The sequence below is a fragment of the Trichomonas vaginalis genome, chromosome II (genome assembly GCF_026262505.1).
Source record: "Trichomonas vaginalis G3 chromosome II, whole genome shotgun sequence".
NCBI lineage: Eukaryota > Parabasalia > Trichomonadida > Trichomonadidae > Trichomonas > Trichomonas vaginalis.
In genome coordinates, this window is record NC_067204.1 from 16341460 (window position 1) to 16369083 (window position 27624).

Sequence of the window (27624 nt, forward strand, 5' to 3'; positions counted from 1 at the left end):
AAATTAAATATCAATTCACTGAAAATGGAAGAAAATTCAACAAAAACTAGATAAATAAAAAGGGGGTGAACTTCCACCGTTGAATGCCGATTGACTTCTAACTAATACCAATAGATAGTATATGCATAGCATAGTAATAGTGTATATGAGTGCATGAAAAGTTCTACGTTTGGTGATGAGATATTATTTCATCAAGTTTGCAAATTTTGTCACTTTTGTATCATTTTGGAATGATAAAAACGCTATTATCTCCTCATATAGCATAAAACATCCTAAATAACTGGCATATCTGGCTTTATCTCGTGTAATATATTCTAATTTCATGCGTTGGACATGATTGTGAATTCAATAATTAAAATAATATCTCATGTTTCATGGAACTATAGTCAATTCTCATTTTGTGACATAAAATGTTCATTATACCGAATAAATAGTTCATTCAAGTAAAATTCTTAATAAAATAAATATCATGTATTAATAAACGTGTTATTATTCATTTGTATAAGCTACATATAGCGAAATCGCTATTAATAAAACTCCCAATTAATTTTTTGATGAAAATTTAAACTAATTTGAATTTTTAATGATTTTTAAATAAATGAAGATATATTACATCCGTCGATAAATATTTCATTTTCAATGTTTATTTTTTTATGAATCTATATAATATGTATTATTTTGAATTTTCAATATGAAATTTTTGGTATCAAATCAAAAATATGCAAGTAAGAGTTCCATTAACTAATATGGAAATGACAAAAATATAATGTATTATAAAATTGTTTATTCAATATTGCAGTAGAATAGAAAATATCAAGAATAATCATGTATTTAGTATAAACAACGCGAATTAAACCGATTCTGATAGATCTGAAAGTTCATCTTGTGAATAACGGAGTTGCTTGCATCGGGCATCTCGACAGTAAACGTAGAACTTTTCAAGCAATATGTATACTTTTATTCCTAACAAGGGAAGTAATAACTGAGCAAATTTACGGTCCGATCGGCATTCAAAAATTAGGGTAAAAATTTTTCTAACAAAATGAGTATAGCACCTATTTGTTGTAGCTTGTAAGCATGTTTGTGGTGAAATAATTCGTGAAAATTCGATTTTGAATTTTAATGCAAGATATCGAAGGTACCTTTACGTTTAAATGGTTAAGTGTTTCGTTAAAAATATAAACACATAAGTGCTCTATTATATGGTTGAGCTTAATTGGTTTTGTTTTGATTCCTCGTCGAGATAAAGTAGAAACAATATGCTCAGGGTCCACTTTTTTGACCCAAAAAAAGAGTTCCCTCCCTTTTGATAAATACATTTTAAATATTAACAAGTGATATAACTATTATAATATTTGAACTTCATTCTTCAATAATTATTTTGACACATTACAAATAGACTCTGACTTCATCAAACAAAGCTCCTTAATTTTTGTCCACCAGCGTCCCGTACTTGGGGGATACAATCAACCCTCTGGGGACAAAACTGCATCCTTAAACTAATATAGTTAGATTTGAGTGGTAATGAATTTGAAACTATTATTCAAAACTCTCAAAATTTTTTGACGATTATTTTTAAAAAATTATGAACATTGAAAAGATCCCTGCATCTGCCCTAAAGTGTGAGAATGTTGAAGCTCAATCATGTTTGAGGGCATGCGTTAATGGCTTTTACACTAATTATAAAGGCGAAAGAGTTAATATTGAAGATCAAATTAATTATTGTTTGGCAAATACTAAGTCATATCCACCTAATTACGATTTTAAAGAGATATCTCATGATGGAAATTGCAAAGGCATTATAGAAATTAGAAGAGAGTCAACACTCGATGCTTTATATCGTTTAAGGGAAATCGAAGGTAAAGAGTCCGTTTGTGGTTTGAATTTTGCTAACCCAAGTTCTCCAGGTGGTGGATTCATGCGTAGCGCACGAGCACAAGAAGAAACTCTATGTAGATCTTCTGCATTATATTATTCTTTGATCCAGAAATTAGATTTTTATGAATATAACATTCGTGCTGGGGACCTATTCTCATCCAGTTACTGCATATTCTCTCCAGAGTGTCCAACATGGAAGATAGGCAATTATAAAGTTCTAGACAAACCATTTAATGTTTCTTATATCACATCAGCTGCTGTTATAGCAGTTTATGCCAAAGAAGGTCAAAAGGAAGAAATTGATAAAGCTAATGATGAAAAAATATACAGTATTCTTCGCTGCGCAATCGAAAACGGTGTCAAAAATCTTGTTCTCGGTGCTTATGGATGTGGTGCATTTCAAAACAATCCAAAAACAATTTCTTTGATGTTCAAGAAGTATCTTATTGATGAAAATATGAAGTCTCACTTCGATTATATTAGTTTCTCTATCATTGGATTTCCCGACACTAATCTAAATATATTTTCAGAAACTTTTGGTATTCCTGTTACGCAGAATAATTAAATTATATGATTGATCTTGTTTTAATTAGAATTACTCATATCAGTATTTTCTATCCAATATAGATACTATATTCACTTGTAGAAGTCCTTATATTAACATTGTATATTTTTCGATAATATTTTCATTTTTTGAGACTAAAATTTTGAGCTTTTTGAATCAATGTCAATAAAATCTGTTTTGTGTCTAGAAGTTTACAGATGTATACTTTCTGGCAAATAGAGTCATCGAAATCACTCAAACTATGGCCTTTAATTTCATATATGAAAACTTTTCGAAATAATTTTTGTTTTCCGATGAATTCAAAGTTATTTTCACTAAATATTGTATCTCAATTACATATATGAAAGCATTTTGTTATAACAATATGACATACATCTATCATTTTGGCAACATGATTTCTAACTTGATATTTTTACCAATGCTTCTCCGTATGATGAAATTACTTTTCACGTCTGAAATATTTGTTCTCAATTATAATGATTCGTTTTAATCAAAACAATGGAAGTTTTCAATTTAATAAGTAAATTTTATTAAATTAAGAAATTTTAACATTTAGAACTACGTGGAGTCAATAATTTCTGTATTTCAGGGCTTCTAGCTAATTGATATGGCTTTTTTCTGGAAAAAACTACAACATCTTTCCTTGCACCGTGCGCGAGAAAGAACTTTATCATTTTTTCATCATTAAATTCGGCCGCATAATGAAGAATTGTCTTTCCTTCATCATCTTTTGCATTAACATTTACACCATGTGAAAACAAAACAAGACATGCTCTTTTTTGGAATCTAGATGCAGCCATATGAATGGGTGCATTTCCGAGACAATTTCTAATATTAACATTTGCACCATGAGAAGTGAGGACTTCAAGTACTTCTGCATTATCATTCAATGCAGTGAAATGGAGAGGTGTTTGTTCACCTTGATCTAGTGCATCAATGATTGCTTTACGTGAAATGAGATATTCGGCCATCTCTACACTATTTTTTTCTGCTGCACAATAAAGAGGAGTAAACTTATTTGTTTTATCCCTTGCATTGATCGATACATGATGCGAGCGAAGAACTTTAGCTGTTTCCACGCTATTATTTTCTGCTGCAATATGAATAGGCAGCTCGTAAACATGATAAGGAACATTTTTATGTGAATCATGTGAAAGAAGGACATCTGCTACTCCACTGCTATCATATTCCGCAGCAATACAAAGTGGTGACTTTTTAATTTCCTTGGTATACAATGGAACACCACGCGAAATAAGAAATTCGGCTGTAATTTTATTATCTGAAATTGCTGAATAATAAAGGGCTGACTGGGCTCTTATTGGTTCATACTTGATGTTTGCTCCTTGTGAAAGTAAATATTTACAAAGAGATGGAATATTGAATAATGGTGAATATGCGAAGCATTTGTCGATATTCCTTTTGCTATCTAAGTAAACTGAAAATGCTTGAAGATTATGACATATTCCACATTGGAATAGATCAAGTTCCATATGGTATTCATCAATCAGATATGTGACCAAGTCGATGTTGTGTGAAATAAGTGCATATTCCATGCATTTGTCATTTGGGAGTCTTGTTATGACTGGCTCAACAACTTTCAAGCACTCACTCATAATTTCTTTGTTTTCACTTAAAAATGCAAATGCGAGACATTTATCTGAAATTTTTGAGTTGAATTTTGTTCTAAGCAGCTTAAAACAATCAACGGCACCATGATAACAGCATAATTCAAGTAATGAATATCCTTCTTTTGAATCTGGATAAAATCCACTTTTAAGCCTGTTGTCTTTATCAAATCCTGCGCAATTGATGAGAGCTATAAATGATAACTTGTCATCATCCATAATTGCCCTGTAGATAGTGCCTGGTTCATGAACATCCAATGAAAATTTCTCAGCTTCGAATTGTTTGAAATATTGCATGTTTGATTTATTGAAAATGATACCATACTCTTTGTTCATAAAATAATCAAAAACAGAACACATTTTGTTGATTGAATTTGGTTGATATTGATTATAAATTTTTATGAAAATTGTCCAATAAGATTTAAAATATTTGTTTCTGTGTCTTGCTAGATTTGCAACTATTTTGCACATCTGTGATGGAGAAAATGCTTCCTTATCGATTAAGTTTGTTTTCATACCTTCAAAAATTTTGTTGATTTCGTCTTCTTTGTATGTCTTTAGCTTGTATAATGCATTAAATGTATCATCGTATGACTTGTTCATAGCCATAATCTCTTGGTAGTAGTGTTTATTATCACTCATGAAATAATGAATTGAAAAAAATTTTAACGTTGCAAATTTCGATAAAAAATTATGAGAAAAATATTGGATAATCTATTTTAATTAAAATTATATAATCCAAAGTTCTAACGATATCGTCTTATCAATTTTTTCTGAGTGATAAAATTTCGAAAAAGTCCTTTAAATTTTGTTCTTATTCTGCAATTTAACAAATGGATTTAAAGTCAATATCTTATTACGAAATTATTTAACAGTATTTTACTCAAATCTATAAAATGCTGGATTACATTTTTCAATGACCTTTCAATTTTAAAAATTGCTGGATAGTTTCGAAGTATTCAATTTTTCAGAGCTATTAACACGCATGAAACTTTATGTTTCAAGACCACAACAATAGATGCTCTATTTTTAATTGGTTTTTAAGAGGTTTTCATTGAAAAAAGTTTGAATTAACTTTGAATTTTGAGAAAATTATTTTGTACGTTATTTAATGGTAAACAATTCTAAAATTAAAAGAGATTTTATTAATTGGAATTTCACATTTAAAGGAAAACATGATATATCATTTAGGGATGATATGGTTTGTAGAGCAAAATCTGTTAAAATATTTTTGTACGTAAAAAAAAGCAAACATTTATTTAAAAAAATTATAACAGAATAAAATTACTTGAAATTTCTCATTTTGATGACAGGAGGGGATCCTAATGTAGAAGTGACAACTGTTGTTGATTTAGGAGAAGGGAGAGGAGGCGGTCTTTGAACAGAAGAATAATCTGATAAAGAATAAGTGTATTCTCCAGTTTCTGAAACATTTTTAACAACAGGAGCTGGAGGAGGTTTTACACGACTTCCGTAAATAGAGTTCTGTTTCAATCTACTTCCATACAATTTGCTCTGTGGTTTTTCGTTGTTTTCTTCATTCAAATTAGACTTGCGAACTCTAGAACCGAATGTCGAGTTGTTAATTCTCGAAGAGAGAGCGGAATTTTCATTAGAAATTTTAGAATTTCTAATTCTTGATCCAAATGTCTTGTCGTTCTGTTGAATACCTCTTTGTGGACGGACTCTTCTTTGATTTGTATTTGTTCCATCTTCTGTAACTGTGTTCTGTGGAGTAAATGGCATTGGTCTTTCATCAGTTTTCTTTGGTTGTTCATCAAATCTTGAAACAACAACAGGTCTCAGATATCCTGATGGTGGAAGAGGAGGTGGCAAATCAATCTTCTTATCTACAAATTTCGGTGAATTTGTTCCATTTCTTATGTCACTTTTTACTTCACTTTTAAGTTCACTTTTTGTAGTAGAATAAGATTTGTAATCATCTGAATACGAATAAGAATAATCGCCACTGATATCTGATTCGGAGAACCTTGATTCCTTAGTTTGTGTGTTTGTTACTGTTGGTTTTTCATCTTCTTCTTGTGTTTGGGATTCATCAGAATAAGAAGGAGTTGAGAAAAAGTCTTCTTCCTCCTCTTCTTCGAATGAATCATCACTGTAATATTCGTATGTTCCTTCGAAAGGAATTCTCGCTGTATTCGTCGTTTTATTGGTTGCCATTCCTTCTGAGTCATCATCTTCGTCTTCTTCTTCAGAATCCTCTGAATATTTGACGGTTTTGTAAACAGGAGTTGAGTTCACAAACCGTTTTGACGATGACGATAAAGGAATTCTAGAGGAATACTGAGAAGCATGAGTAGGAATCCTTGATCCGTATTCCGACATTTGGTTGATCAAATCTGTTGATTGGACCAATTTGACGCGTCTTGACAGTGTCAGATTTTCTTCTTCATCGTTCTTTTGGTCTTTCACGAATTTTGGTGATTTTGGTGATGGCGGTTTTGGCAAAGTTGGTTCATTTTTGTCACTTTTTGGTTCATCAATAGAATTTTTCGTTTCAACCGACAAATTTTTATTTTCAACACGTTTTTTGATTAATTTTGAATTTGGTTTCTTTTGGTTTGGATCTTCACGTTTTAGATTAGGCATTATATCATTAATAGAGAACTTTATTTGTAGATCAGCCGTGTTGAAACTGTCACTTTCTTCTTCAGAACTTTCAATCAACATCGACATAGACAAATGTTGATTTTTCTGTGGCGAAGGTTTGAAAGATAACATTGGTTTTGTTACCAATCTCGTGACATGTTTGTTTGTAGAATTCTTTTTAACGAAAAGTTCTGGAGGAGTTCTTTTCATCAGTTCACTTTCTTCGCGTGAAATAAACAGAGGAAATCCGTTGTTTTTCTCTAATCGAAAAACATAAAATGGATCAAAGAAAGGAGAATGGTTTGGAACAGGGAAATCAGAGTCATTTTGATCGTAATCTTTAAATGACGGTGGTTTCTTGAACAACGACAAACATTTGTCACATACTTCTGTCTCCATCTTTCCTTTGTTGATAAGGAAATTGAAATCATTCACTGGAAAACTTATCGTCAATTTTGATTGTGAAGATTTTGCGGTTTCTAACAAATCAATCAAATCTTGACTGTTTTCTGGATAAGAACCATCGAAATCGATGACTTCGAGATTAGATGTATTAGTAATGAACAAATTCTTAATGACAGAATAAACAGATTTTCCAATCCTGTTGTTAGAAATGTCCAAAACTTTTACGTTTTTGTTGCAACTTCTGATTACATTTGAAGCATATTCTCCGATGTATCTCTGTTCTGTTCCGACTAAAGAAACTTTCTGTAAACTACTAGCGAGTTGTAAATACTCACAAAACATTTGAAGTTCATTTTGGTCAAGTGAAGTGAAACAACCGCCAAAACTAACCGCTTTCAAATCAGATGACCTCAACAAGAAGTCGAAAAGTCTTGCATCTACTGGGTTTTCGTCCCAAATGAATGTCAAAATTCCCGTGAAAAGTGAATTTTCCATTTCTTGGAAAGCTAAATCGAAATCTTCTGAATCCGTCATAGCTCTTGAGAGAGAAACATCGATTCCGTAGGCTGTTCTTGTGGATAATATCCTTATAAGTTGAGCTAAACAGCCATTGCCCCATGAAACGTTGTTTGCAATGAGTTTTGTCAAAGATGAAGGAAATTGTTTCGCAAAAAGTGAGGAACAAGCATTGCCACTGACATCCAGAACTCGCATTCCACTCATTGATGACCAATTATTAAGTATTGTCAGGATTTCATCAACTTGGAGTCCGCAATTTGACAAATTTAGGTTTAATAACTTCGGAAGACGAGGAACAAGAGATGATAATGAGAGACCTTGGGTGTTTGATAGATCTAGACTAACTAATGACTCTGAAACTTGTGGAGTAAAGAATTTTTCAGAGATTAAATCAAATGTTGCGGCAGAAAAGGTTGTGTGAAGGCCTAGAGTTGTTAATTTCTTTGTACCAATGAAGTTTGATAAAGCTACTAATGAAGAATTAGGTAATTCTTGATCAACAATTGAAATTCCGGAAATTACATTTTTCTTTTTGGAAAATTCATCAAGAAACTGCTTTAGTTTGTCACATTTCTTGCAGTTGAATTCTAGGAATTCTGCATATTTCAAATGAGGAATATAATCTGTATATAACTGAAAATTTGAGAATTCTTCGATGTAAGGGAAAATTATTGATTTAAAGTTATGACAAAGAGGTAAAACATCAAGAGCAAGTTGAATAATATGCTCTGGATTTGGAAATTCGCCAAAATCTAATGTTGATTCGTTGAAAATTAACATTTGCCGAAATTGCTGAACATTTATGTAATTCAGCTTTCTTTTACGCAATTTTAGTAACTGTTGTAGACGACTCATTATGCCAATACCCGATTGAGGCTGATTTCCAAAATTATATTTCGAAACTCCTGATGTTCGTAATTCTTTTATTGTCTGTGTTTGTAACAACGCATGGCAGATAGCACCGAATAGTTGTTTTGGATTTCTTGAATAAATTTTTGTTGCCAATACATCTTTATCGAGATAAAGTAAAACTTTTTTAGTTTTGAAACCAACTTTGCGTACGCTTATCCATGGAATGCTTTTTGTCCACTTTACTTTATCTTTTTCCTTATTAAAAATTTCTAATCCTCTTGTTGAAACGATAAGTATTTGTTTTTCTTTTAAAATAACACCGTCTCTGATTTCTGTTGAATAAACTGGCTGATGACCTTTTTTTTGTGCAATCTGCACAGCTAATTCTACTGAAGAAACATCCATAAATAAACGCAAAACGAAAAAAGTGACAAAAATTTTGATTCATTAAAATCATGCATTTCTACATGAAATTTACAGTTTATGCATTTCTTTTAAGCTTCTATGGAATATGTTTATCTTATAAATACCTGATTTGTATTGAATCTCAATGGGGAATCTCGATCTTCTCAAATTTGAGAATGTTCTCAATTTGCAGTCAGCTATGAGCACTAATGAACTAGTCGTTTGATGCGTTTTTTACTAAATTCCCTATATGGCAATATACATGCACTATCCCAAATAAATAATGGACATATATATAATTATGGCAGTCCCAACGGGAACCGCGGTAATTTACCGAGGTTTCCGCACACCGGTTCCTTTTTTTAGGAATTTTTTAGATTAAAAAATATGCTTTGTAAATCATTTTTTGTAAATCGGCAAAAATTTGGAAATATTCTGACGACAATAAATCTGGGAATAGTATTTGAAATACGAGAACAACCTATTTAAAAGTGTTTCGCTCGATTTTGTATAATTTCAAATTTTCGCATATAGCTTTCCGTGAATTATCGTGATTTTACCGCCACATCAATAGTTTACGACACTTTTCCCGTAAATTGAGTAGTTTACTGCACTTTTTCCGTAAAATTGAGTTACGGGAATCCGTAAGATTACCGTACCTCACTTCTAGTTGAAAATAGCATTAGTATATAATAAATAGATATATTATTCATATTTTTGATTTTGAATTACGGAAAAAGTGAGTTCAGAACTTCCAATTATTATTTGATTAATTATGTTAAAAATACTATAAGGAATTAAAATACATAATGTTGAAATTTGAATTACGGAAAAAGTGAGGGTGAAAGTGAAGTGAAAAAGTAAGATATTTTTTGTTGAAATAATCATAGTTGTACAATTTTGAAACTATATGTGTAATAAACAGAAATTCATCAAAAGTGACAGCTCTCAATTTTTTGACATTTGTAAATTCTAAATTGAATGAGAAAAATGAAATAATACTAAGCATAATACAATATTCTAGATTTAATTATAATTAGGAAAACGTTAGTTTTGAGAGTACTTTTCATAGGCATATAGAATGAAATCTTCTGAAAAATAATATCACATAAACTCATATTATTTTCTAATATATAACTATTTTATATAAAAATCAAATTCAATGATCTTAAAAGCGAAGGATAAACCTCAAAATTTATGAATATAATGAGTGGGAATATAATGCTTATCTATCATAAAACCATATGAAATATCAATTTTTGCTTTACGCCTAATTTTTGACGACAATTAGCAAAAAATGTTAAATGTTAACACTCAGTCCATTTGAATATGAAAAATAAAATTGACTTTGATTAAATGTTTTTATTTATCATGCAATTCTTCTTGCGACCAAAGATTTGAATAAAATTTCAAAAAATAAGATAGCTTAGAGTGTGGGACAAACTATCCAGTGTCACTTTTTTATTAACCTTATTTTTAAAAATTAATAAAATAATAATAAAAAATTATTTGAATCTTTTACATTAATTGTTTCTTTTTTAAAAGTACCTTTAAAGTACAATAAACAAGATTTGAATCTATTGATCCTTGTTGCAAACTTGAATATATTGCTTCAAGCATTTTCAAACATTCGACTTTTTTGTTTTCCAATATTTGTTCATGGTCATTAGCTTTTCGTAATATACGAACAACTTTATCACTATTGATTAATTGAACTTTAAATTTAATCAATAATGCTGGAACAACCGTTGTGTATAATTCAACAACAAAATCGTCTAATCGAATATTCCTTCTCTCTGGGAAATAAGAATGCTTGAGAACTTTGAAATGTGACTCACTGACGTTATTAGTCGCGTCACCTCCGTTGCGATAGCGCTTATTCCAACGATCTAAATGATGCCTCCATTGCCTATCGAAGTACTTTTGGGCTTTCGGTTCAGTGGAAAGAATTTCAAGAATTCGATCATAAACTGCATCTAGGTCTGCAGCTTCTTCTTGAGTGAGGTGCTCTGGAACTTCTTCACTTGTTTCAAACGTTTCTTCTTCTGGAATAAATTCAGAATCGTTTGGATCATCAGAAGATTCTCGTGGTAAAAAGATTTGAGAAGGTTGAAATTCATTTTCGATGAATTCTTCTTCATATTGTTCCTCTTCTTCAATTTCTTCTGCTTGAAGTAAGTGAGATTGAGCTGGTTCCTCTCTAGGATTTTCTTCTTCTTGGTTCTGTTCTTCCTCGGGAGATTCTTCTTTAGTATCGAATACTAATAATTTCATTAGATTATAAAATTCTTCAAAATTGTCTCGTGATTTAAACTTATCCGCTTTTCTTAATATGGCGCGAAGGACATGCACGCCACACCAAAGAATATGACAGTTTGGAATACCTCGCTCAATTGCCTCGGCTATTTGTGGGGCGCAGTCCATACTTATCATCTCGGGTTCTCTATTAATATATTGAAAATAACGACAAACACAATATTGAATATTTTCGCTTGTGTCAGGAGAAATAAAGAAATACAAAAAAGGAAAAACAATAGTATGTTCTGTTTTTCCTGTGAGTGCATATAATGGAATGTTAGCCCTTAGAAGTTTATACGTTGAATCGATGTGAAACGTAGAAATTTGGTGACCAAGGGCCTTCGCTTCGAAAGGTGCATATAAAAAAACTAGTTTTCCCGGCTCAGAGATAAATTCAATTAAATCTTCTGGACAACTTTCTTGAACAGATTCGACAAAGATAGCTAAAGAAACTTTTTCATCCGAACTAAAGCGTTTGGAAACAATTTCAGCTCTTTGAGCAAATTTACGTAATGCATCTGGACCTTGTGCAAATATTGAAAGTAACTCTTCGTCTGTATATGAAATATTTAAGTCTTGGAAACACTTAAGTTGAGCTGTAGCATGATTCATATTGTTTTCAAAGTAATGTTTAAGATAATTTCTGACAAATAATGAGGATATTGTTTTTGTTGATTTCGGAGGTGCAGAATGATCATGAGAGTCAGAGTGGATTAGTAGTTCATATTTATCTTGATCTATTATCCGGACTTTGAATTTAGCTTGACATTGTGGATACTTACATTTGTATTCGATCGTGGAGTATTCTTTCCTGCATTTTTGAGAGTAGCCCATGCTAGCTTTTATCTCTTCTTGGATACCAAACTGGAGGAGCTCCATAGTGTTGAATATCACGGGCTCCATACAACAAATTGAATAAGGTATTTCAAAATTTGAAGGAAATGGTCCATCATTGAATGTAGTGGCCGGGAATTGAATGACATACAGATAGTTTGAGGAAATTTGTTATAAATTATAATATAATTGAAGAATTAATTATCAAAACAAGTCTAAGAGCCATTTGTCAGATTTTCCCGAAATGCAAGGTTAAGATTTTAGCAGCGACTAACTTTGAGTGTACATATATAATTGTTATACTGAGTACTTTCTATCTGTGTTACTTATTTGAGTCTAAGAGCCATTAGTCAGATTTTCCCGAAATGCAAGGTTAAGATTTTAGCAGCGACTAACTTTGAGTGTACATATATAATTGTTATACTGAGTACTTTCTATCTGTGTTACTTATTTGAGTCTAAGAGCCATTAGTCAGATTTTTCCCGAAATGCAAGGTTAAGATTTTAGCAGCGACTAACTTTGAGTGTACATATATAATTGTTATACTGAGTACTTTCTATCTGTGTTACTTATTTGAGTCTAAGAGCCATTAGTCAGATTTTTCCCGAAATGCAAGGTTAAGATTTTAGCAGCGACTAACTTTGAGTGTACATATATAATTGTTATACTGAGTACTTTCTATCTGTGTTACTTATTTGAGTCTAAGAGCCATTAGTCAGATTTTCCCGAAATGCAAGGTTAAGATTTTAGCAGCGACTAACTTTGAGTGTACATATATAATTGTTATACTGAGTACTTTCTATCTGTGTTACTTATTTGAGTCTAAGAGCCATTAGTCAGATTTTCCCGAAATGCAAGGTTAAGATTTTAGCAGCGACTAACTTTGAGTGTACATATATAATTGTTATACTGAGTACTTTCTATCTGTGTTACTTATTTGAGTCTAAGAGTCATTTCTACGGCATAGAACTAGTATTGTCTCTCATTAAATATATATAACTGTAAACTGCTTAATTCATTTATCTATTTAGATAAAATTATATTTATATAAGAGTTCATGTTATTATTTCATCTTTATTATTTTTTTTATTCCTTTGAAAAGTGACACTGGATAGTTTGTCCCTTTCTCGATAGCTTAAAAAATAATATACGGTAGTGTTTACTAATAGATGAATAGTATATAAATTCTATTAAAATGGATTTGATCCAAAAAAATATATAAAATTTGATCATAAATAAAATCGTTTTAAATTACTTCTTCATTTAAATATATACAATTATTTTTGGTTTTATATTTTTTTGGATCAAATCCATTTTAATAGAATTTATATACTATTCATCTATTAGTAAACACTACGCGTATATTATTTTTAAGCTATCTTATTTTTTGAACTTTTTTCAAATCTTTGGTCGCAAGAAGAACTGCATGATAAATAAAAACATTTAATCAAAGTCAATTTTATTTTCATATTCAAATGGACTGAGTGTTAACATTTAACATTTTTTGCTAATTGTCGTCAAAAATTAGGCGTAAAGCAAAAATTGATATTTCATATGGTTTTATGATAGATAAGCATTATATTCCCACTCATTATATTCGTAAATTTTGAGGTTTATCCTTCGCTTTTAAGATCATTGAATTTGATTTTTATATAAAATAGTTATATATTAGAAAAAAAAAAGGTAGTGGGGCTTCCAGGCGCGTTGCGCCCTCTAGCCCTGAAGATGTTTAGTATAAATGAAGTTTTTTTCGGAGGGCTTCCAGGCGCGTTGCGCCCTCTAGCCCATAAAAAATTTCTGAGGACGAGCCAGCCGTTGACTTTTTTGTAGAGCACTCAAAATAGTATAACTTTGTCCGGACAAGTAAGGGTCTATCGTCGCTACAGGAAAAGTTACAGGCGTTCCAAGGAAGTATACTTTGAGAAGCCTTTTTCCCTTATAGAATGAGATGGAACAAATGGCATATGATATTTATGAAGATGTTGACGACACAACTGTTCCTGCAAGTGAAGTAAAGTCAGAGGAACCGAAAAGTGACGAAAAACCGATAGAAGAAAAAACCAAAAAAATAAACCAAAACCAAAGTTTAGTTTCCAAACTAAACCAAGTCAACCTTCATTAGCTGGTATGGGTTGGCGTCAAAGACTTATGGCAGCAGGCGGTTATGTAAAGTAAAGAAAAAAATATTTTTTTATTTTTAAAAATGCCCCCATATAGAATGGATAGAAAATCTGCTAGAATAAAAGCAGAGTTGCAAAGATATGGTTGGAGAGTTTCGAAGAATTTTAAATATAGGAAGGGAAGACCCATAAAAGTCTATGACAAATTGTCTGGTCTTCGCTACGAAATGGATTTGGAAACAGCACGTGCCAATTATCCAAACAGACTAGAGAGGTTAGAAGAAGAACGTCTTATGGACATGCCTTTCGATGTTAGTGAACCTCAAGTTGAAGGACACGACGGCTTTGCCAGATTCTACTGGAAACATGACGAACAATTGCATCCTTTGAGAAGGAAAAAAGGTAGTGCAGAGGATGGTCATGCTCCCATGGAAAGAACAAGATATGCATATGAGAAGTACCGTGAAGTTAGAAGTCAAATTACTTCTGGTCGAACCTTTACAGTAAACTTTGACGAAGGAAAGAACAAAGAAGGCTTCATGGGTGTACTTGCTGCCATACAAGACGGAAATAAGAAAGGACACAATCTCAGATTGACCATAACAGATTTGGATGGTCACATTTACTATGCATATGGCAATGAACAAACAGCTGCAATGCTTCTTGACGCTTTCAAGACTACAAAGAGAGAACAAATGGTTGACTCCGACTCAGACATTTTGAATGCAATTGAAGGAATTGCAAGTGTCAAGTTCGAATGGTACCAACCTAACCCTCAAGCAGTCAGACAACATGCTGGATACTTCCCCTTCAGAAATAAGTCTGACATTGACTTGACAAGGTATGGAATTTACAATTCAATTGAAACAATTGTCAATGAACCTTGCATTCTTACATGTCTCAGGAACTCTGGTCTTGTTACAGATGAGAAAATGAAGTATCTTGAGTCATGTGTGAAGACAAGGTACATTCTCAGAGGTCAATTGGCAAAAATTGCACCGTTGGCAAATGTCAATATCCGAGTCAACATACCTACAGCTAAAGGTTCTTCACATGACGACTATGTTGTTGACAAAGACTTACCATGGTTGAAGATTGTAATTGTCCACAACCACTTCATGTTGAACGAAAGTCTTACAAACCCATTGTTCGGAAAAGGCAAGTGCAACATTGTCAGAGCTGTAAACATTCTTTTCGAGAAAGGTTTGTTGGAACCAATTCCAGATGACAAGCTGACAGAAACTTTTGTACCAAAAGACGAAACAAACTTTTCATTGTTAGCAAGACCAAAAGTTGTTCCAGACAAAGTTCTAGTACAAAAGAAGTACACAGTTCCACAAGGAGTTGGTATGTTCGGATACCAACCTGAACCAGAAGAACTTCCAATGAGGTTGCAAGAACTTCAAGATGCTATAAACAAACTTCCATTGAGACATCCAATTGACGTCAAATTGTATTGGAGAGCATCTGAGTTAGGTCAGAAGGTTTTATATGAAACAGGTTGCTTCGACGATGTTTATGAGATAACAGGAGAAGTTTCTCAGAAGATAAGAGACTCACTTGAATTTCCACAAACTGGACCAATTGGTTGCGACAAGTTCGACTCAGATGAAAAATATACTATGTCGACCTTAACGCTGCATACATGAGGTTTGTCCAATATATTCCGACTGGAATTCCAAACGAAGATGGTGAGTTCCCGGGAAGGAACTATACAGTTGGAAAAGTCATACAACAACTGTATGATATTAGGAAAGCTTCAAACCCCAAACTTGCAATGACACTCAAATTGCTTATGAATTCGACATGGGGATATTCCATTAAGAAACCTCAAGAGATGAAGAGTAAACATTATGAGAAGGTCGACAACTTTGTTGAAAGGTTTTCTCCTTTTTTTTGAAGTACGAATTCACTCAAGGTCAAAGTGGCTTAGTAACCACATTAAAACCTATTGTCGAACATTGGTCTTACCCTCAGTTCGCAAAGGCAGTCCTTGACAACTACAACAAATTCTTCTCCGAAGTCAAATCCAAAGTGAAGGTTTACTATGAGAACATTGACGCACTCATGACGAACGAAGAAGGGTACAACAAACTCATTGAAATGGGTATGGTCGGTGAAAAGATGGGTCGATTCAAATTGGACAAAATTTTCACCGAAGTTCATGTCCTCTCCAAGCGTAAGTATTGGGGCATACTTGAAGACGGCACAGAAATAAAACATTGCATGAAATAAAAAATTTTTATTCGAATTTGAATTAAAATGTGGGAATTCTTGGGAACGGGAAAGGCTTATTTACTTGAGGAACAGGTAAAGGTGGTGGAGGTGGAGGTGGTGGCAACCAGTCCATTTTATATTCCTTCCTAGCTAATTTCCGTTTAATTTCATGGTCGCCCTCGGAGTCTTTGAATCGGACAGGTCGAGTTACACCATTCTTGGTCTCAAACACATATATAACCTGTTTGTCTGTATTTTCGTCGACTATGGCACGAGACACGAACATTGACCAAACGGACAAAAAGTGTCATTTCGGATGGTCAAGCAGCCAATCGCATTCGAGCACTTCGAAGAAGCCTTACGTTCCAAGGGAGAGGGTGTCTGGTGCAAGGCAGAGGTCATGAAACTCTACGAGCAGTACATCCTCAATGCCTGGGAGGACAAATCGTCCTTGAATTGGCAATTCTACCAACTCCTCTGGGACGACCTCCTACGCAACTGGGATAACGAAAGAGTCCAATTCAAAGGTCGGGAACTAATTTTGCAAATTACCCTTAATTTAACATACTTATCCAAATAAACACCTAAATTTACTTGGGGTTTCCCCCTAAAATAAAATTTTTTTACTCTTAGAACCACTCGAGGTTCTCCTTACGGTTGTTGAGCTTGTCACCGTCAATGTGTCTGACCCTCGTCTTCTTGTCTGGATTTGGAACCCATTGCATACCGACAAGCCTTCCCATGGAAACTGAACCGTAATTCCGAAGGGTAAGGTTCAAGTGTCCCAAGTTGTTGAGGACTGGGGTAAGAACCTTGCCGGTCTCCTTGTTGCGGATTTTGTATGGGTAGGGTTGGGAAATTTCGTAAGCGTCATCGGCAACAAGGGTTGCCCAAACTTCCTTTTCTTCGTGTTTCTCTTCTTCTTCCTCCTCTTCTTCCTCTTCTTTGATAATACCTTCGGCAATTCTGTGTTCACGAAGTACGGTGTTGCATGTTCTGTCCTTTCCGAGTACCTTCCAGATGGCGTCTATCTCTTCGAAGAAACGGTAGATGAGTCGGGCAAGGTTTTGGTTCTCTATGTTGTATTGGCGCAAGGTTTCCGCGAAATCGTTCAGGACTTTCTTATTGGAAGCTTGGTTCGTGAGGACTTCGACTTTGAGATTGGCTATCTCTAACATAAGACTACTTTGGAGAGTCTTAATGGTGTTTGACAGATGAGCGTTCAATTGGGCAATTTGAATTTGAACTGGGCGCTTGTCTGGCAACCTTGAAAGGACATCTGCCATTGAGTTTGGCTTCGGTGCTTGTTCGGACATCGAAAAATGAAGTGGTTTGAGAATGACGGTTTTACTTCAAAAAGCTTGTTATGACAGTTATGTCATACAACAAGTTTAAAATAATATCTTGTTCTTCTTCTGAACGTTTGTTGTCTCTTCCGATAAAAGTTTGGAACATGAGAACCAAAAAACGTTTTTTGAGATTGCGGAACAGTTCAGGCAAACGTTCATATTCCGGATATGTTGGGAGCAGTTCGAAACATCTGAGCTGACTTTCGGACAAAATTGGGACAATGTCAACAAATTCATCTTTGGTCGGACTGCTTGAAGGTAAGTCCCTTACATGTAAGTAGCTCTGGTAAAGTCTTCTCATTTCTGCTAACTTTTGGAGTATAGCTTCGTAGTTTAGAAGTTTTAATTTTAATTGTCTTATTCCACTCTTGACATCTAAACGGTAACTATCCATGAGGTCAAGAGTAGCTTTGGTAGCTTTAAGTGGAGCTATCTGTTCCTTGACTTCTGCAATTTTGGTTGCAATTGTGATTTGAGCTCCTTCAAGTTCGCCGTCTATGTCGTTCTCAACGTCTTCAACTATGGCTTGAAACTCTTCATCGGTCCATTGAGATTGGTGTGGGACGAATTTAACTTGCTTCATTCAAAAAATGAAAAAAAATGTTTTTACTCTAAACGTTAAGGTTTACTGAACTGGTTGGATGTCGCCTTCACAGGTTATGTAGAACGGCTGACCCGAGAAGTGAAGGAGAGACTGAATTGCCAATTTCATATGGGGTAGGGGTTCTCCTTGTTTGGTATTTTTATCCAAGGACGTTTGTTTAGGAACTTAACAAGAGCTTCTCTTTTGGCGTCCTTTATGCCATCGTAGGCTGTCCCGTCTGGTATTTGAATTGGAATTCCAGTCGAAGTCTCGAGCTGAAGTGTAGACCTTCCAGAAATAGTGGTGAACTTGACCTTGGGCTTCATGACCTTGCGCAAGTAGTCTTTTACGCAGTTGTTAATTTCAATTAGGTAAATTGCCTCGTCAAATCCTTCTTGCATTCCGAGTCCTTCCATCCGACAGGAAAATATTTTCCCGACAACTGGAAAAAATTTTCCGGACAAAGGGAAAAATTTTTCCCGACGACAGGAAGAACTCTTCCAGTTGTCCGTCCGTAAACCATTCAAATTTTCGAAAATTGAGAAGTTTTTGGTCGAACTTCAGAAAAAGTTTTTCCTTCCGACAGAAAAAGTTTTTCCTTCCGACAGGACACAAACGGATGACTGACGTTCCTCTTCCTGAACGCCTTCCAAAGCCAGAAGAACCGAAAGCTGCAGAACCGAAAGCTGCAGAACCACAACAGTCTCCTCAGCAACCTCAGTTCCAGCAAGTACCTCCGATTTACTACCAATTTCCACCTCAAGGTTACTACCCACCACAAGGCTTCCCGAACTACCCTCCTCAGCCTATGCCTTACTTCCCCAACCCTTGGATGTTCCAGCAAGCTCCACCCCAGCAATTCCAATCTCAATCCAAATCGAAGAGAGACCAAGAGTTCGAAGAAGGTCTGAACCGCTTACGCAAAGATTATGCCACAGCCCCTATGGAAGACGACAGGCTTTCAGTCTCTTCCCTCAAATCGACCGATTCGACTCGTACCACAGATTCGGTTCGTGACCGTGAAGACTACCTCAAGCAGTCTGAGAGACTCTTCATCCTACAATCATTTACAGTTGGAGCTCTCAAGAACATGCGCAATTACGAAGGTCAGACACCAGCTGGAGACCGCAAAACAGACGTACTCGCAAGAGCCGTCCAGCTCGTCAAAACAAAGACTGAGATAGTCGACTTCATTCTTGCAGCTTGCCCATACAAGTAAAAAAAAAACAATTACGAGTTAAACTTTTTATTCTTTCTTTTCTGAGTTGTTTAGAGCTGGTTTCTCTTGTAGGAACCTTTCGTACTCTTCCATGGTCATGTAATTGCGAATTTTGTACGCAATTCCAGGTTCGTTGTTTTTGAACCTTACGTATGTAACGCTTCCATCCTCCTCAGGGAAGTAAGCTGCTAACATCTGACCAAGTTTTCTCGGTGACTCGGAGCTCATAAAAATGTCACTTTTTAAACGTTAAGTTTTTAGTCTTATTTTACCCTTTGTTTACCCTTTGTTTGTCAAGGTAGTATTGGAGTGCAATTTCTCCAAATTCTCTGTGTCGGAGTTCTTCAGCATTTTCCAAGGTGTACCTGGAGAACTCAAAGAAGTTGTCAAGAAGATATTGCCATGCTGCTCTTCTGAGTTCGTCGGTATTTTGGAAGTGTTGCACCTTCGAGTCTTCGGACATGAAAAAAATGACACTTTTTCATTTTTTTGTATTTGACGAGAATGTCGGGTAGATGGTTAGATCTCACCTCTTTTCTACCCTCTTGAATTTGTCATGACTTCTTCGTAAATGTTTTGTCAAGACTTCTTCGTAAATGTTTTGTCAAGACTTCTTCGTAAATGTTTTGTCAAGACTTCTTCGTAAATGTTTTGTCATGACTTCTTCATCGTAATGAGCGTAAAGGACCCAAAAATATAATTTAGGGTAGAAGGTTAGATCTAACCTGTTTTCTAACCTCTTTTCTACCCTCTTGAATTTTCATGACTTCTTCGTAAATGTTTTGTCATGACTTCTTCGTAAATGTTTTGTCAAGACTTCTTCGTAAATGTTTTGTCAAGACTTCTTCGTAAATGTTTTGTCAAGACTTCTTCGTATATGCTTTGTCAAACATGAACGTAAATGTTTTGTCAAGACTTCTTCGTAAATGTTTTGTCATGACTTCTTCGTAAATGTTTTTTCACCTCTTGAATTTTCATGACTTCTTCGTAAATGTTTTGTCAAGACTTCTTCGTAATGAGTGTAAAGGACCCAAAAATAATGTTTAGGTGAAGAGGTGCGATCTCACCTGTTTTTTCACCTCTTTTCTCACCTCTTGAATTTGTCATGAATTTCCTTAAGATAGAAAAAATAAAGTTAGTTTTATATAAAATTCATGCAGGAAATTCTTGAGTTTTGGTTGAAAGAATACGGTGGAGCCAAAAGTGGCTCGACCTCAAAACAAGCATTTTATGAGCTTACAAAGGGTGTTATGAATGAATTCAAATGTATTTACATACATCCTGACCTCGTTCATTTTGTTCCCGGACCAAAAATATAATTTAGGGTAGAAGGTTAGATCTAACCTCTTTTCTAACCTCTTTTCTACCCTCTTGAATTTGTCATGATTTCATCGTACATGTTTTGTCAAGACTTCTTCGTAAATGTTTTGTCAAACATGAACGTACATGCTTTGTCAAACATGAACGTACATGTTTTGTCATGATTTCATCGTACATGTTTTGTCAAGACTTCTTCGTAAATGTTTTGTCAAACATGAACGTACATGCTTTGTCAAACATGAACGTACATGTTTTGTCATGACTTCTTCGTAAATGTTTTGTCATGACTTCTTCGTAAATGTTTTGTCATGACTTCTTCGTAAATGTTTTGTCAAGACTTCTTCGTAAATGTTTTGTCAAGACTTCTTCGTATATGCTTTGTCATGACTTCTTCGTAAATGTTTTGTCAAGACTTCTTCGTAAATGTTTTGTCAAACATGAACGTACATGCTTTGTCAAGACTTCTTCGTACATGTTTTGTCAAGACTTCTTCGTAAATGTTTTGTCAAGACTTCTTCGTAAATGTTTTGTCATGACTTCTTCATCGTAATGAGTGTAAAGGACCCAAAAATATAATTTAGGGTAGAAGGTTAGATCTAACCTGTTTTCTAACCTGTTTTCTACCCTCTTGAATTTGTCATGACTTCTTCGTAAATGTTTTGTCAAGACTTCTTCATCGTAATGAGTGTAAAGGACCCAAAAATATAATTTAGGGTAGAAGGTTAGATCTAACCTGTTTTCTAACCTGTTTTCTACCCTCTTGAATTTGTCATGACTTCTTCGTAAATGTTTTGTCAAGACTTCTTCATCGTAATGAGCGTAAAGGACCCAAAAATATAATTTAGGGTAGAAGGTTAGATCTAACCTGTTTTCTAACCTGTTTTCTACCCTCTTGAATTTGTCATGACTTCTTCGTACATGTTTTGTCAAGACTTCTTCGTAAATGTTTTGTCAAGACTTCTTCGTAAATGTTTTGTCAAGACTTCTTCGTACATGTTTTGTCAAGACTTCTTCGTACATGTTTTGTCAAGACTTCTTCGTAAATGTTTTGTCAAGACTTCTTCGTAAATGTTTTGTCAAGACTTCTTCGTAAATGTTTTGTCAAGACTTCTTCGTAAATGTTTTGTCATGACTTCTTCATCGTAATGAGTGTAAAGGACCCAAAAATATAATTTAGGGTAGAAGGTTAGATCTAACCTGTTTTCTAACCTGTTTTCTACCCTCTTGAATTTGTCATGACTTCTTCGTAAATGTTTTGTCAAGACTTCTTCGTAAATGTTTTGTCAAGACTTCTTCATCGTAATGAGCGTAAAGGACCCAAAAATATAATTTAGGGTAGAAGGTTAGATCTAACCTGTTTTCTAACCTCTTTTTTCACCCGTTGAATTTTTCATGAATTTCCTTAAGATAGAAAAATAAAGTTAGTATTTTTAAAAAAATATTTTTTATTTTTATTGTAAGAACATGTTAGCAACAACTTCACCAAACTCTTTAGTTATGAACCCAACTTCAATGTTAGTAGAAATGAAAAGCTTCATTCCTTCTTCATATACTTTTGAGACAGAAATCCAGAAGATAAAGCAAGAACTTCTCCAAGGAGATTTAGATTGCACTGCAAAAGATGAAACAAATGAAGAATATCTTTATGAAATGGAGGACCTGGTGGAACATTTACCCAAATTGCCTGAAATACAACAACAAAAGCTTACTATTCCAGAATTCGATGAAATAGAAGTAAAAACAACCGACTCGGTAGAAATAAAGAAGTTCATACGTAAGGTTAACTATGAGTTTCTTGGATTTCATTGCAACCATAAGGTTATGGACAAAGACTGCGATATGGTATATAAGAATGTTTCTGACATATATAAATCTGAAGAATTTAAGACCTACGACAACTTTGTTTCGTTAGTTGCAAAATGTGTATGGCAGATAAGAGATAAAGATAGAAGAGGTAAAGTATGGAACGAACAAATAAAACCAGCAACTTTTGAGTTAAAGAAAACCATTGACGCTATAGTTGTACTTGCAGGACAAATTTCAATGTACAATGCTAAAATGAACCCACAATGTTCTAAATGTAAAGCAGCAATGAGGAAATATAACTACTCCGTCAAAGAGATAGAACGTATGCGAAACGACTATGCTGACTTAAAGAAAGAAGTAGAGAAACCAGCAGAAGATAAAATGGACATGTTAGCATTTCTAAACAAAAACTATCCAACAGCTGACGATTTCCTTCTTTCAGATGTCAAGAAGAAATATAAAGAAACATTCGGCATTGTGAAAACTTTTGACATACTGACAGAGGAAATCGAAGCCACAAAATTGTTTAAAGTCATGAACCATCGCAACATATACCATGTAAAACGCTTGTAAATAGTTATGTTAGAAAAGTGGTTAGAAAACGTGTTAGATCTAACATGCTAACATAAAATATATTTTTATTGAATTCCGTATGAAATTTCATGAGTTTTGTGTGTTTTAGACCATGTTAGAAAAGTGGTTAGAAAACGTGTTAGATCTAACATGCTAACATAAAATATATTTTTATTGAATTCAGCAACAAAATTGTTTAAAGTCATGAACCATCGCAACATATACCATGTAAAACGCTTGTAAATAGTTATGTTAGAAAAGTGGTTAGAAAACGTGTTAGATCTAACATGCTAACATAAAATATATTTTTATTGAATTCCGTATGAAATTCTGAGTAAAATGGCATATGGAACACATACTTTTTCAGTAAGGACATATGAAGTGAAAAAAAGAGGTGAGAAAAGAGGTGAGAAAACGTGTTAGATCTAACATGCTAACATAAAATATATTTTTGGTTCATTTACGCTCATTGCGATGAAGAAGTCTTGACATTTTCCTGTGTTGTTGTCTAAATGTCATGTTGTCTCATTTTTTAAAAGAAGTTAAATTACCTGGTAGCACATGGTAACATGGTAGCACCTACAGTTCTTCACCTAAAATATATTTTTATTGAATTCTGTATAAAATTCTGAGTAAAATGGCATATGGAACACATACTTTTTCAGTAAGGACATATGGGGTGAAAAAACAGGTGAGAAAACAGGTGAGATCTAACATGCTAACATAAAATATATTTTTGCTGAAAAAAATGACCAAATTTCATGAGTTTCCTCATATGTTTGCTACCCTCGAAAAACCGAGGATAGAGATTCCGTATGAAAATCGTAAAAAACAGCGACCCAGACTTTTTTCGGGGTCGCCTAAAACTCATGAAAATCGTGAAAAACGGCGAGTAGGGACAAAATCTTACTCGCCTAAAACTCATGAAAATCGTAAAAAAATGACCAAATTTCATGAGTTTCCTCATATGTTTGCTACCCTCGAAAAACCGAGGATAGAGATTCCGTACGAAAATCGTAAAAATTTGCCAATAAATTTAAGAGGTTGGTATGTACATAGACTATTAGTAAATGCAGTTGCAGTGAAGGCTTACTTTACATCGTTCAGACACTAAACACGCAGACGACTGGTTCAGAAACCAAAGCACACAAGAACTTTTGAGTGAAATTTCTCTAGACCGACTTTTTTCGGGGTCGCCTAAAACTCATGAAAATCGTGAAAAAAATGACCAAATTTCATTATATAACTGTTATTTTTTACGAAGAGAACTTTTGCACTTCGTAAAAAAAATCCCTGAAATCATATCTTTTATACAAGATAGAAAATCTTACTCGCCTAAAACTCATGAAAATCGTGAAAAACAGCGAGTACGGACAAAATCTTACTCGCCTAAAACTCATGAAAATCGTGAAAAAATGACCAAATTTCATTATATAACTGTTATTTTTTACGAAGAGAACTTTTGCACTTCGTAAAAAAAATCCCTGAAATCATATCTTTTATACAAAATAAAAAAATAACGTTAGTTTTTTTAAAAAAATATTTTTTATCTTGTATGTAAGAAACAGAAAATGTTAAAGGTTGAGTTTGAAACAGTTAGAAAGATAGACAATGACACCAAAGTGGTTAGAATAGGTGATTTAAACGTAAGATACTCAAAGAAATACAACAAATATTCTTTGTCAGACATTTTATCTCCATTTGGAAAGAAACCGAAGGACTGGGTTGGAATTGCTTCAACTCAGAAAATTTTGACAAGAAATCCTGAGCTTATGATATCAGTAGCATTTCATGGAACAAGAGCATATCTTATAGACAAAAGTCTTATACCAATAGTTTTGTTATGGTTAGACCCAGTTGTTGGATATAACTTCATAACATATGGTTCATTCGATACGGAACGTTGCAGTGAAGGCTTACTTTACATCGTTCAGAAACCGAAGGACTTCAACACAAAAAGATATAAGATAGGAAGAACATATAATATAACTCTAAGATATGACAGTACAGTCAATAGAGTCAAGGTTGTGTTTGTTAATGATATGAGAGCTGCTGAAACAGAACTACTTGAAAAGTTTGAGAAAATGTATGGTGCTCCCACGAAAGGTAAAGAAACGTTTGAAGTAGATGAGATAGGTAAAGCTATAAAATTATTTGACGAAGTTGCTGAAAAATACATGTAAAGCGTTTATTTTTGGTCTTTTGTGAAAGTAAGAAAATAACGCTAATTTTTTATAAAATATTTTTTTTATCCGGAATATAAAGACAGATATGACAACAACAGAGAACACAACAACTGCTATCGTCCATGAAGACATAAATGAAGAATATGAGTACATACAATATAACAAACAGTTACGTCTCATTCGTTCGGTCAAAGACGATATGTACCAAGTGCAAAGTATTTTGAATGCTCTTCGTTCTACAAAGCAAGCATATCATTGGTTTGAAAACCAACAGACAAAAGAACTTTTAGAAGAATTTCCTCATATGTTTGCGACCCTCGAAAAACCGAGGAACGAGATTCCGTACGAAAATCGTAAAAATTTGCCAAATAGTTTGAGAGGCTGGTATGTACATAGACTTCTTGTAAATGCTGTTGCAATGTGGGCTTCACCTCGTTATGCTTGTTATATTTTCATGATGTTAGATGAAATTCATAGACAAGAACGTGAAGAGATAGAAAACAAGCTTGAAGCAAAAGATGAAGTCATTGAAGCAAAAGACAAAAGCCTTCAGAAAAGAATACCACGTTCGGTACCAAAAGGAAAGGAAAAGAACTATAAGTATATGATTTATACTGAAGAGATGGAAAATGAAGAAGACAGAGATATGGTTATGTTGCATTTAGTCAGAAGAAACAACAAAAGCTTTTACGACCTTGCTAAGATTTACAAATCTGACAGAAATTGGTTCTATCGCGAAAACTTACCGATTTCAATGACACCGAATGAAGATGTGAAACAAATAGTTCAAGATACGTTACCTCAAACACACTATGATATTAAAGGTTGTACAATACTTACCTTCAAAGAAGATTTGTCATTGTTAAAGGAAAAAATAACAGAGTATTTTGACAACTTCAAACAAGTAGAGTAGATGAACCATTTATTTTTCAAGCTTGACTTCAGATGGCTCAGGTAGTTCTATAAGGTAAATTGCCTTGTCAAATCCTTCTGGCATTCCGAGTCCTTCCTTCCGACAGGAAAAAAATTTCCTTCCGACAGGAAAAAAAATTCCTTCCGACAGGAAAAAATTTTCCTTCCAACAGGAAAAATTTTTCCAGTTGTCCGCCCGTAAACCATTCAAATTTTCGAAAATTGAGAACTTTTTGGTCGAACTTCAGAAAAAGTTTTTCCTTCCGACAGAAAAAATTTTTCCTTCCGACAGGAAAAGTTTTTCCTTCCAACAGGAAAAGTTCTTCCTTCCGACAGGACACAAACGAATGTCCGACGTACCACCAACCGAGTCCATTCCAAAGCCAGAAGAACCGAAAGCTGCAGAACCACAACAGACTAAGACTAAACACTTACATTTTTTACGCTTGACTTTTTACAATTTGAACTTTGTTTGCGTAGATATGAATTCTGGAAGAAGTATGAGGGTCTTGTATGACTTTGTACTTCTCCCATAGTTCATGTCTGTCAAACTTACCTGCCATGGACTCTTTCATAAGTTCCATGAAATCGTCTTCGGACAATCCGGGGAAAAGTACAATGTCAGTAAGTATTCTCTTTACATCCTTACTTAAACTCTTTGCTGTCTGTACACAAATGACAACTGAGATGTTAAAGTGTCTGAGCTTCTTAAGAATTCGACACATGTCTTGTTCTCTGTTCTTTAACAAAGGATGAGAAGCAAAGTCATCTAAGATAAGAAGACATCTATGAGGGTACGTTTTCCAATCGTAAGATTGCAATTTCTTCGAAATGTATTCTATCTCTTTCTGTTTGTTTCTGAAGTGTTTCTTCTCTAATATTCTCTGCATTTCCTCATTTGGGTCTTTAAACTTAGAATTTATATACTCATTTATAGCATTATACTTCAAAACCCTTCTTTGGTACTTCTTTATCCAATCTAACAACTCAGAGTCTTTTATACATACTAACTTAGACTTCTTTATAATATCTTTGAACGAATTGACGGTTTGGTCAAATTGACCCGAAGTACTACAAATGACAACTAACTCATAGAATGGGTTCTTCTCATCTAGTTCTTGTTGTTGTGCAGCCATTTTAAGATAAGTGAAAGTCTTACCCGACCCAGGTGGTGCAATTAGACCTGTTATACCATTCTGAGCAAATAAGAACTTGTCATGTATGGGTTTTATCTGAGCATTTTCTAACTTCCTCTTGTTCTTGTTTAAAACATTCTCAAATTTTTTGTCAATGTCAGCAAACTTTTTTTCTAACATATTTTTAGAAAAATTAAAATTTTTATCTTTTA

The 27624-nt window shown here is 34.0% G+C and overlaps 12 protein-coding genes and 3 pseudogenes across 15 annotated transcripts, besides 4 other annotated features; 6 read left to right on the top strand and 9 right to left on the bottom strand.

Moving 5' to 3' along the window:
- Positions 1-798: 798 nt before the first annotated feature.
- On the top strand, positions 799-2588 carry TVAGG3_0555060 (uncharacterized protein; the record flags this gene model as incomplete). Its single annotated transcript, XM_001301640.1, has 1 exon — positions 1586-2443. One exon carries the CDS (start codon positions 1586-1588, stop codon positions 2441-2443), a length of 858 nt encoding a protein of 285 aa, XP_001301641.1.
- A 400-nt stretch (positions 2589-2988) lies between these two features.
- TVAGG3_0555070 (spectrin binding) lies at positions 2989-4710 on the bottom strand (the record flags this gene model as incomplete). The annotated part of the gene is made up of 1 exon (XM_001301641.1): positions 2989-4710. One exon carries the CDS (start codon positions 4708-4710, stop codon positions 2989-2991), a length of 1722 nt encoding a protein of 573 aa, XP_001301642.1.
- Positions 4711-5187: 477 nt separating this feature from the next.
- On the bottom strand, positions 5188-8859 carry TVAGG3_0555080 (uncharacterized protein; the record flags this gene model as incomplete). Its single annotated transcript, XM_001301642.1, has 1 exon — positions 5353-8859. One exon carries the CDS (start codon positions 8857-8859, stop codon positions 5353-5355), a length of 3507 nt encoding a protein of 1168 aa, XP_001301643.1.
- A 915-nt stretch (positions 8860-9774) lies between these two features.
- Positions 9775-9811: a mobile genetic element.
- Positions 9812-10288: 477 nt separating this feature from the next.
- Positions 10289-13120: a mobile genetic element.
- Positions 10378-12036, bottom strand: TVAGG3_0555110 (MULE transposase domain-containing protein; the record flags this gene model as incomplete). Its single annotated transcript, XM_001301643.1, has 1 exon — positions 10378-12036. The coding sequence occupies one exon, from the start codon at positions 12034-12036 to the stop codon at positions 10378-10380; it is 1659 nt and encodes a 552-aa protein (XP_001301644.1).
- A 1132-nt stretch (positions 13121-14252) lies between the features above and the next one.
- Positions 14253-15203, top strand: TVAGG3_0555120 (annotated as a pseudogene). Its single transcript has one exon. A coding segment is annotated over exon 1 (951 nt).
- A 26-nt stretch (positions 15204-15229) lies between these two features.
- On the top strand, positions 15230-16346 carry TVAGG3_0555130 (annotated as a pseudogene). The gene has a single exon. A coding segment is annotated over exon 1 (1117 nt).
- A 22-nt stretch (positions 16347-16368) lies between these two features.
- TVAGG3_0555140 (uncharacterized protein) lies at positions 16369-16614 on the bottom strand (the record flags this gene model as incomplete). The annotated part of the gene is made up of 1 exon (XM_051238290.1): positions 16369-16614. The coding sequence occupies one exon, from the start codon at positions 16612-16614 to the stop codon at positions 16369-16371; it is 246 nt and encodes an 81-aa protein (XP_051096114.1).
- Positions 16615-16644: 30 nt separating this feature from the next.
- Positions 16645-16908, top strand: TVAGG3_0555150 (uncharacterized protein; the record flags this gene model as incomplete). Its single annotated transcript, XM_051238291.1, has 1 exon — positions 16645-16908. One exon carries the CDS (start codon positions 16645-16647, stop codon positions 16906-16908), a length of 264 nt encoding a protein of 87 aa, XP_051096115.1.
- A 49-nt stretch (positions 16909-16957) lies between these two features.
- Positions 16958-17644, bottom strand: TVAGG3_0555160 (MazG nucleotide pyrophosphohydrolase domain-containing protein; the record flags this gene model as incomplete). Its single annotated transcript, XM_051238292.1, has 1 exon — positions 16958-17644. One exon carries the CDS (start codon positions 17642-17644, stop codon positions 16958-16960), a length of 687 nt encoding a protein of 228 aa, XP_051096116.1.
- Positions 17645-17675: 31 nt separating this feature from the next.
- TVAGG3_0555170 (uncharacterized protein) lies at positions 17676-18071 on the bottom strand (the record flags this gene model as incomplete). Its single annotated transcript, XM_051238293.1, has 1 exon — positions 17676-18071. The coding sequence occupies one exon, from the start codon at positions 18069-18071 to the stop codon at positions 17676-17678; it is 396 nt and encodes a 131-aa protein (XP_051096117.1).
- Positions 18072-18302: 231 nt separating this feature from the next.
- TVAGG3_0555180 lies at positions 18303-18676 on the bottom strand (annotated as a pseudogene). Its single transcript has one exon. A coding segment is annotated over exon 1 (374 nt).
- Positions 18677-18879: 203 nt separating this feature from the next.
- Positions 18880-19479: a mobile genetic element.
- Positions 19480-19506: 27 nt separating this feature from the next.
- TVAGG3_0555200 (uncharacterized protein) lies at positions 19507-19707 on the bottom strand (the record flags this gene model as incomplete). Its single annotated transcript, XM_051238294.1, has 1 exon — positions 19507-19707. One exon carries the CDS (start codon positions 19705-19707, stop codon positions 19507-19509), a length of 201 nt encoding a protein of 66 aa, XP_051096118.1.
- A 2558-nt stretch (positions 19708-22265) lies between these two features.
- Positions 22266-27624: part of a mobile genetic element that runs on past the window's edge.
- Positions 24750-25314, top strand: TVAGG3_0555220 (organellar and viral DNA polymerase type B; the record flags this gene model as incomplete). The annotated part of the gene is made up of 1 exon (XM_051238295.1): positions 24750-25314. A coding segment is annotated over one exon (565 nt), but the record flags the coding sequence as incomplete, so codon positions are not given.
- On the top strand, positions 25564-26277 carry TVAGG3_0555230 (KilA, N-terminal/APSES-type HTH, DNA-binding family; the record flags this gene model as incomplete). Its single annotated transcript, XM_051238296.1, has 1 exon — positions 25564-26277. One exon carries the CDS (start codon positions 25564-25566, stop codon positions 26275-26277), a length of 714 nt encoding a protein of 237 aa, XP_051096120.1.
- TVAGG3_0555240 (protein of unknown function, DUF4106 family) lies at positions 26717-27592 on the bottom strand (the record flags this gene model as incomplete). Its single annotated transcript, XM_051238297.1, has 1 exon — positions 26717-27592. The coding sequence occupies one exon, from the start codon at positions 27590-27592 to the stop codon at positions 26717-26719; it is 876 nt and encodes a 291-aa protein (XP_051096121.1).